Here is an 8,516-nt window from a genome sequence, read left to right as displayed (position 1 = left end):
ATTTAGTTGTTGGTCTGCATTTTCCAGGTTTCCAACACGCTCAGCGTTTTTTCGACTGGGCTATAAAGTGGAGAGCCTCGACGCTGATCCGCTACAGTCAACCATTTGGTTCCACTACGACAGCAAGTAACACGGACAACATCTCCAAATTATCGCAATGGCACTCAACATCGGACACGTCTTTCTGGTCACCATGCTGGCCGCAATTTGCGGCGCGGAGACGATTCAGCTGCAGCCAACGCAAGGCATCCTGATCCCGGCGCCGTTGGCTGAGAACATTCGTGTATCGCGCGCTGCTTATGGTGGCTATGGAGCGCCAGCTGCTGCACCCTCCTATGCCGCCCCAGCTGCTCCGTCTTATGCTGCACCAGCCTATTCTGCACCGGCACCCGCTGCTCAAGCCTACGCTGCGCCCGCTGCTCCTGCCTACGCTGCGCCCGCTGCTCCCGCCTACTCTGCACCCGCCGCTCCCGCTGCCCCAGCCTATGCCGCTCCAGCACCGGCTGCACCCGCCGCCTACTCAGCACCCGCCTCCGTTCCATCGCCGCCCTGCCCCAAGAACTACCTGTTCAGCTGCCAACCCTCACTGCAGCCCGTGCCCTGCTCTGCGCCAGCCCAATCCTACGGCTCCGCCGGTGCCTACTCCCAGTACGTGCCCCAATACACTGTGCCCTTTGTGCGTGAATTGCTATAAACGCACTGATTGAACGTCATTTGGCTTACCTGATCCAATAAACTGAAAATATTAAGAGAAAAAAAATGCATTATTTGTAGTTTTCATATTTCTTGGGTTATGGTTATGGATGATTAGCATAATGGGTCTGGGATCTACTTTCCGAACAAATTTGAGCTTTACAAATATATAAAATATTCAAAAGGAAACTGAAACTTGGCCAATCGAATATTTAATTAAAATTGATTAGTTTTAATTAAATAAAAAATTTGGAAAAAAAAATGATCAAAAAAGCAAAAATAATATGTTTGAGATATTTTTTGGAAATTTCAAAACAGACAAATATTTTAAATTTAAAAAAAATATGAAACAAGCTAAAAATCTGTTTTCATTCATTTCAAAATTTATACATATCTAAAAAAATATATATTAAAAATTTCTTTCTAAAACTAAGTTTTTTTTTTGATATTTAAAAAAAGAAACTTATCAAATTTTAAGCTTATTAAAAATTGTTGACCAAAATATATAAAAAAAAAAAACCTATCAAATATGTAAATGTAATTAATTAATTTGTTATTTCTTTTGGACAACATCGTGAAGTTCTGTCTGATGTTATCTATTCCCACCCCGAATTGTATACACAAACTGTTATTCTTAACATTCAGTTTTATTTATAGATATAAAAAAAACAGTCCTTTGGTCTCTCAATAGCCACAATTGCCATCTGGCGCCGCACAGGGCACTGGCTTCAGTACCGCGTCGCAGGAGAATACATAGCTCTTGGCACAGGGCGGCGCCCGAATGCTGGCCGCCTGGGCGCTGGGCGCATTGCACTTGGCTGGAACGGCTGGTGGCTCTGGCTGCTCGGTTGGCGCGTAGCTGCGTGCAAAGCCGCTGCTAAAGCCGCCGCCAAAGCCACCGCTGAAGCCGCTGCTAAAGCCACCAACTGTGCCGCCGCGTCCGAAGCCGCCACGACCAAAACCGGATCCGGCGCCAAATGGCGGGCCACCGAAAGGCGGCAGACCACCAAACGGTGGACCGCCAAAACCGCCCGGGCCCAGACCCCCGAAATTGTTCTCGACAATCACCTCCTGCACGATTTGCTGCTGGCGTGGCTGGCGCACCAGCCGTTCCGCCTGCTCCTCCAGCTGCTCCGGCGTGTACAGGCGCACGGGTATGAAGCGGAATAGCTGCCCGGACGAAGGACTGCGCACACAGCGTCCATCGCAATTGGCCAGACATGTCTGCAGCCGATAACAGAAGAACAGCAGCGCTATTAACGCCCTTGTTATGGACATATCGAATTGCTGCCGATGATAATGATGATTATAAGAAGTCTTGACACCTGGCTAGACCGTGCTGGCTGCGAAGCTGTAAACTGAGACTGAGCCGGCATTGGGCTCTGGCCAGTTGGTTTTTATAAATGCGGTCAGATTTTTGGCAAAATATGCAGCGTTATGCGGAAATGCTGCCAAGCGACAAAACCAACAAGGTGCTTCAAGGTAGCCCGGCCAATTGGGTTAGTTGGTCGTCATGGGCCAAGGTAAATTCTCAACTCTAATCCCTAGCACACATTCTAAGCATTGTCTGGCCGTGTCACGACTGAACCAAATACCAAATACCTACAGTCAGCACCTGTGTCTAGATACCTCCGACTCGCCCATTTACATATATATTCATACGTTTTCATTTATATTTTGGTTTGGCCGGCTGACCACCTGCAGATTTGGGTTTATTTTGCAATCGAATCCAAACAATAATTGAGGCTAAAATCAGCTTGGTTCAAAGACCCCATCCAATAATATGCAATTATGTGAAAATTCTCTGAAGAAAGTCAGAAATCGAAAAAGTGTCTACTACGGACATATAAACAATATGCTGAGCCGACTTTTCGCTTTTTGTAGGTGTTGCTGATGATTCGGCTAACCGGACTTTATTCAAAAGAGTTCAAAGTGCTTAAAAAAAAATGTTTGTTAATAAATATACATATACATTTTATAATTAAATGAATAATTAAGTCATATTCAGCATATTGAAAACTTCAATACTTCTTAGTCTTTTTCTCAATTTGTATACCCTTGCCGAGGGTATCATCATTTTGTCGGGAAACATGTAGCGCATAAAAGAATCAGACCAGACCAGATCAGACCACTATATCATATAGCTGCTACAGGAACAATCGGAACAATCATACTTGACATTAACAAGATCTTTAAAATTTCCCTAAGTCAGCAATTAAAAGTAATTAAACTGTGAACAATTCTTTTGATATATCTGCACGACTTTGTGCCTTTTATCTGCAAGGGTATTTAATCTTCGGCTTGCCAAAGTAGAGCTGCTTTCTTATTTTGCTTCTTTTTTTTTGCCAACTCTATAAGAACTTTTGAATTTTGCATAAGACCTAAAATGAAGCATGTTGACTTAAATATTTTATAAACTAAAAATATATTCATTTTTTTGATTTAAAAACAAGATTCAGGAAACTAAATTTTACTCATACTTTTGTCAAAAACGAAACTATGGCAAGTTTATAACGTTTCTTCATTAAAAACTGCTTCTTAAGAAAATAAATAGATTTTTCTGGCAAGGTTACGCTGTCCGGTCATCTGGGTCTTTGAAGAACGTAACAGCTCGAACCTGATACACATATTTATGTAATTCAATTCAATAAAAATAATTTCACGGAAAACCTGTGCGACTTCCAGATGGAAGTGTTCGCTTATGTTTCACATTATATTGAATTTAATGTGCTTATTTATTTATTTGGAAAAACCAGAACGGAACTCTATAGTATAAGTTTGTTGAGTTTCGTTTAGTTTTCATTTGTATTGTTATTGATACGCGGTCAGGAATCAAATTCTCATTTGAAATGTGCAATTCAAAAGAACAGCTGTCGAGCTTTAGTTGCCCACAAAGTTAAAGCTATTCCAGATCTCTGGAAAAGTTGATAATACCAGCTGAGCAAAACATATGTGGCCTTTTTTTTATGGGAATGTCCATTTAATTTAATGCATATATTTTTTTTGTACATTTTCTGTGAGCATAGCTAAGATTTTTGTTTCCCGGCAGCTTTGGAAGCCGTGTCAAGTTCAAGTCTCGAGGTTTATGGATCTTCTAGTATTGGTAGCCGTAGGCCTGAGGCAGGTAGGCGCCGCCGTAGAGCGACTGCTGGTGCTGGGGCACGCCATAGTTGGGGGCAACATAGCTGGCCACGGGCGAGGAGTAAGCGCCGGCGGATCCATAGCTGGGAGCTGGAGCGCTGCAAGGCACTGGCGCCAGGTTGGGCTGGCAGCTGAACAGATAGTTCTTGGGGCAAGGTGGAGCTGGCACGCTGGAGCCGCCATAGCCGCCCGAGCTGCCGCCATAGGCGGCCTTGCGCAGACGGGTCAGATCACCGTAGCCTTGGCCCTCAGCCTCGGATTCCTGGTTGGCAATGGAAACCGAGCTGCTGCCGGTGGGCGTGGCCAGTGCGGAGGCCACAATGGCGATGAGAGCGAAGCAAACGAAGAATTTCATCTTAAAGCTGTTGGTTCTTTCTTGATGGTTACCAAAGGTGACTGATGCCCAATGCAGCCGCACTCCCAGTTTATATAGCTAAACTTTGCCAAGTTAGCATTAATCAGCAGAGACAAGTGGCTTCAACTAGTCTGTCGTTTTTTGGCATTTGCTTAATCAGCTATCACCCCATAAAAAGCCCACTACATTGCGAAAATATAATATATGGCTTATATAGTATAAGAAATATACAAACAGTTTAAATGCCCGACTGTGCATAAACACCATCGGATTTGTGGGTGAAAATTGTGTCAGCCAATTATTTTTATTGATCTATATTTAATAATGTCTCGCACCAAACCAAGTCAAGCTCTAGTTTAAATGTACTACATTTTTCCATTCTCACAGTTCTACAAATCTTTCTTTGATTCCTTTAAAGAAAGAACATTTGCCTACATAATATATATGCATATAAATACATAAACTTGTTCACACTTTGCAGAAAATTATTGAAAATGGATATCAAAAGTTGTGTTGGGTAATTTTTCCTTTTCAAAGCTTGAGGCTCCATGAAAAAATGTTTCTGTAACTTTACAAATTCACAGGCAACTGTGGAAAATTGGCGGAAAATGATTGTATAAGACGTTTTTGTCCACCATCTTTGAATTCTTTTTATACCCTGAACCCATATGTATGTAACAGGCAGAAGGAAGCATCTCCGATCCCAAAAAACAGGATATCGATATCGATTTTTATCGATTGCTTGGAAACGGAATAAGTTATCGATTATCGGAAACAAACTCGATCTGCGCGGGCACTAGGAGCACCTACATTTAAATTTCCAGACTCTCGCTCTTATAGGTTCTGAGATCCTTGCTTTCATGCATAAGGACAGGCAGACGGACGGCCGGAGGGACGGAGAGACAGACGGACATGGCTAGATCGACTCGGCTATTGATGCTGATCAAGAATATATATACTTTATGGGGTCGGAGATGCTTCCTTCTGCCTATTTCATACATTTGGATTTCGCACAAATACAATATATCCTTATACCCATTTTTAATGGGTTCAGGGCATAAAAATGTCATAGAAATACGATAAAATATAAATGATAAGAAAATGGGTAGAAAATTAAAGGAATTTTGTAAATAAATCCCAAGTTAAAAATTGTCTTTTCGTTTTTTTGAGTAAAAGAAGAAGTGGAGGTAGCATTCAGCATAAATTCTTAGTTTAACTTCTTTCACACATTTCGCACAACATTTTTATAACTCAATTTAGATTATAAATTATCACAGCATACGCATAAGCAATCCCAACTTCATCCCAAATCATGTGCGATTGCTTTAAAAATTCCAGCAAAAAACCACAATTGATTGAACAAAATAAAAAGAAATGGTGCTAAATAAATGCAAATTTAAGATTTTTTGTCAATTTAATTGAACTAGAATTTTTTTTGTACATTTTCTGTAAGCATAGCTAAGATTTTTGTGTCTCGGCAGCTTTGGAAGCCGTGTCAAGTTCAAGTCTCGAGGTTTATGGATCTTCTAGTATTGGTAGCCGTAGGCCTGAGGGAGGTAGGCGCCGCCGTAGAGCGACTGCTGGTGCTGGGGCACGCCATAGTTGGGGGCAACATAGCTGGCCACGGGCGAGGAGTAAGCGCCGGCGGATCCATAGCTGGGAGCTGGAGCGCTGCAGGGCACTGGCGCCAGGTTGGGCTGGCAGCTGAACAGATAGTTCTTGGGGCAAGGTGGAGCTGGCACGCTGGAGCCGCCATAGCCGCCCGAGCTGCCGCCATAGGCGGCCTTGCGCAGACGGGTCAGATCCCCGTAGCCTTGGCCCTCAGCCTCGGATTCCTGGTTGGCAACAGAGCCGCCGGCGTTGCTGCTGGCAGCAGAGCTGCCGCTGCTGGGTGCGGCCAGGGCGGAGGCGGCGATGGCGATGAGGGCGATGCACACAAAGAATTTCATCTTGAATCTGTTGGTTCTGCTGTGGTTACCAAAGGTGACTGATGACATGCCAAGTTCCACAACTAGTTTATATAGCTAGACTTCTGCATAGCTGGCACAAGTGGCTCCAACTATTCTGCGGCTTTGAAAATTTGCCCATTTCATAAAATTGTGCTGAGTCGAGGGAATGTTCATTTTTGGGGTCAGTTTGATGTGTATTATTTTTTTTGTTTTTCATTTTTGATGAGAAGAAGAACTATGCCGTGAGACGTTTAGGTTGGCAAAATTTGTAAAAATGGTTGGAAAGTGTGGCAACAGAGTTGGGTGGGTGGCTCATTTCTCGACTCGTTGGCATGTTGCACAATGTTAATCGTAGCCTCATTTCTTAAGCCAGCTCTACTTTAAGCTAAAATAGCTCACTGTTATGCTTGATATGTGCATATTTCTATATTTCAACATGTTTCAAATTTTTGTTGAGTTACGAAATTATTAAGACTTGAGATAAAAACTTGGTTAATGTGCCTAAAGTCAAATTGCATATATTTTCAATCATAATTGTTCCATAAATTTAAACTTTGCTTTGTAACTATTTGGCAAAAAAAAATGTATCACTAAAATAAACCTTCAAATGTTCTAATATGTGAATATATTTAACAGACTCATATAACTGAGACGTCCATGCATGAAGATGCCCAAAAAAGTTTGCAAATCTTGGTTTTTCCTAGACATTTAAACAAACATCCTTATAATTTTGTCATGAAATGTGTAACACATAGAAGGGAACATCTCCAGTCCCATTTATTAGAATATATTCCGTATATAGTCCGTCTGCCTGCCGTCTATTAGTCTTTGCGTAGGTCCAACTTTCTGTTGAAGGCATTACATATGTCGGAACCTTCCGGATCGGAGTACCAAGTCATATAGCTGCCATTGGAACAATCGGTCGAAGAGTAAGCTCTTGAGTGGAAACCTTTTTTGGTTATCAAGATATGTTGGTCAAAACCCGACAATATAAGTCAAACTATGCTGATTTCATATGTGCCAAATCTTAGCAATATCGCGCAACTAGTTTGTACACAAGAAGAATCTGTGAAAAGGGTATATTTTTATCACTCAGCAATTAAGAGCTTTACTTTTCAGATATATCTGCATACGAGGATACATATTTATTTAAGACTTTTTCACTATTTGTGATACCTCCAGGATGGGATCCGAAATATCATCTTATAACTTAATATTCTTCAAAATACTTATGCTCATGTTTGAAAATTGCCTTTTGGTCGTGCGACTAGGCTTCGAACTAATTCTGTATACATTTGCTATAATGTCTCACAATCATTACATCTCGTTTGAATAAATTTCTTAAAATTAACTTACGTATATAGAACTCTGAAGCATTGCCTTCAGCTGATTACTCATGTGCACATAAATAGTGCGAATGACAAGCTTTGTTTTTATAAATATGTATTCTATATACGCGTTTTGTTAAAGAAAGCCACAAACTGAAGTAATCAATATTATAAGAAAAATATTCAACTCTCACAAATATTGTAAAAAACATAACGAAACGAATCTTGAATTTTTCTACCATTTCTTATGTAATCAACTTCAATTTGATGTCTGCATATTTGCATATCTTCTTGATTTATGAATGCCTTCAGAATTTTTCACTTTCTTTGCGCACCTCCTACGCATTGAAATTCACATCATATACAGACAAACACACACATATATATATATATATAGTATGTGATGATTCAAAATGACTGAAAACTGAAATGCAAGTGCCAACGACCCACATTTTTGGATGAGTTTTGAAAATTTATTACGTACAGCCAAAGCGGCTGCATAAATACCAAAATTATATACTTATTTTCGAAACTGTGAAAACAAATGTGAATTTCCACAACCTATCATGAAAATACATATGTACATGCACTGCGGCTAGAAATGCCCCCCGCACCAGTCGCAGTTGCACTGCGATTAAACACACACCACAAACCGATATACACTCACTTCACAAATACTACTACACAAACATATATATTTATATTGAAATATATATACATATATATATATATAAATATATATGAATACGTATGTGGCGGCACCCGGACTTAGCATCGGCTCCCTTCTAGTCTAACGCCTTGAAAACACCGAAAAACATCTCTTTCAAGCCGAAAATCGAATACTCTATAGAGCATATTAAATATTATTATTATTCTTACCACTATTACTATTTTGAAAATATTATTATCTTTGGTAGTATTATTAGCATTAAGATTTTATTATTATTATTAGTATTTCTATTATTTAAATATTGTTATGATGATGATTATTATTATTATTATTGTTATTATTATTATTATTATTATTATTATTATTATTATTATTATTAT

General features: G+C 40.3%; 4 protein-coding genes across 4 annotated transcripts; 1 reads left to right on the top strand and 3 right to left on the bottom strand.

Moving 5' to 3' along the window:
* Positions 1 to 84: 84 nt before the first annotated feature.
* Vm26Ab (Vitelline membrane 26Ab) lies at positions 85 to 760 on the top strand. The gene has a single exon (XM_002051337.4). The coding sequence runs from the start codon at positions 158 to 160 to the stop codon at positions 692 to 694; it is 537 nt and encodes a 178-aa protein (XP_002051373.1). The 5' UTR covers positions 85 to 157; the 3' UTR covers positions 695 to 760.
* Positions 761 to 1,321: 561 nt separating this feature from the next.
* On the bottom strand, positions 1,322 to 2,078 carry Vm26Ac (Vitelline membrane 26Aac). Its single transcript, XM_002051338.3, has one exon. The coding sequence runs from the start codon at positions 1,969 to 1,971 to the stop codon at positions 1,378 to 1,380; it is 594 nt and encodes a 197-aa protein (XP_002051374.1). The 5' UTR covers positions 1,972 to 2,078; the 3' UTR covers positions 1,322 to 1,377.
* A 1,570-nt stretch (positions 2,079 to 3,648) lies between these two features.
* On the bottom strand, positions 3,649 to 4,241 carry LOC6629028 (vitelline membrane protein Vm26Aa). The gene has a single exon (XM_002051339.4). The coding sequence runs from the start codon at positions 4,187 to 4,189 to the stop codon at positions 3,788 to 3,790; it is 402 nt and encodes a 133-aa protein (XP_002051375.1). The 5' UTR covers positions 4,190 to 4,241; the 3' UTR covers positions 3,649 to 3,787.
* A 1,343-nt stretch (positions 4,242 to 5,584) lies between these two features.
* On the bottom strand, positions 5,585 to 6,187 carry LOC6629029 (vitelline membrane protein Vm26Aa). Its single transcript, XM_002051340.4, has one exon. The coding sequence runs from the start codon at positions 6,184 to 6,186 to the stop codon at positions 5,716 to 5,718; it is 471 nt and encodes a 156-aa protein (XP_002051376.4). The 5' UTR covers position 6,187; the 3' UTR covers positions 5,585 to 5,715.
* Positions 6,188 to 8,516: the final 2,329 nt, after the last annotated feature.

The sequence above is a fragment of the Drosophila virilis genome, chromosome 4 (assembly GCF_030788295.1).
Source record: "Drosophila virilis strain 15010-1051.87 chromosome 4, Dvir_AGI_RSII-ME, whole genome shotgun sequence".
In the NCBI taxonomy this organism is placed as follows: Eukaryota; Metazoa; Arthropoda; class Insecta; order Diptera; family Drosophilidae; genus Drosophila; species Drosophila virilis.
Note: the sequence above shows the minus strand (reverse complement) of the source record. Positions and strands in the feature narration are given on the sequence as shown.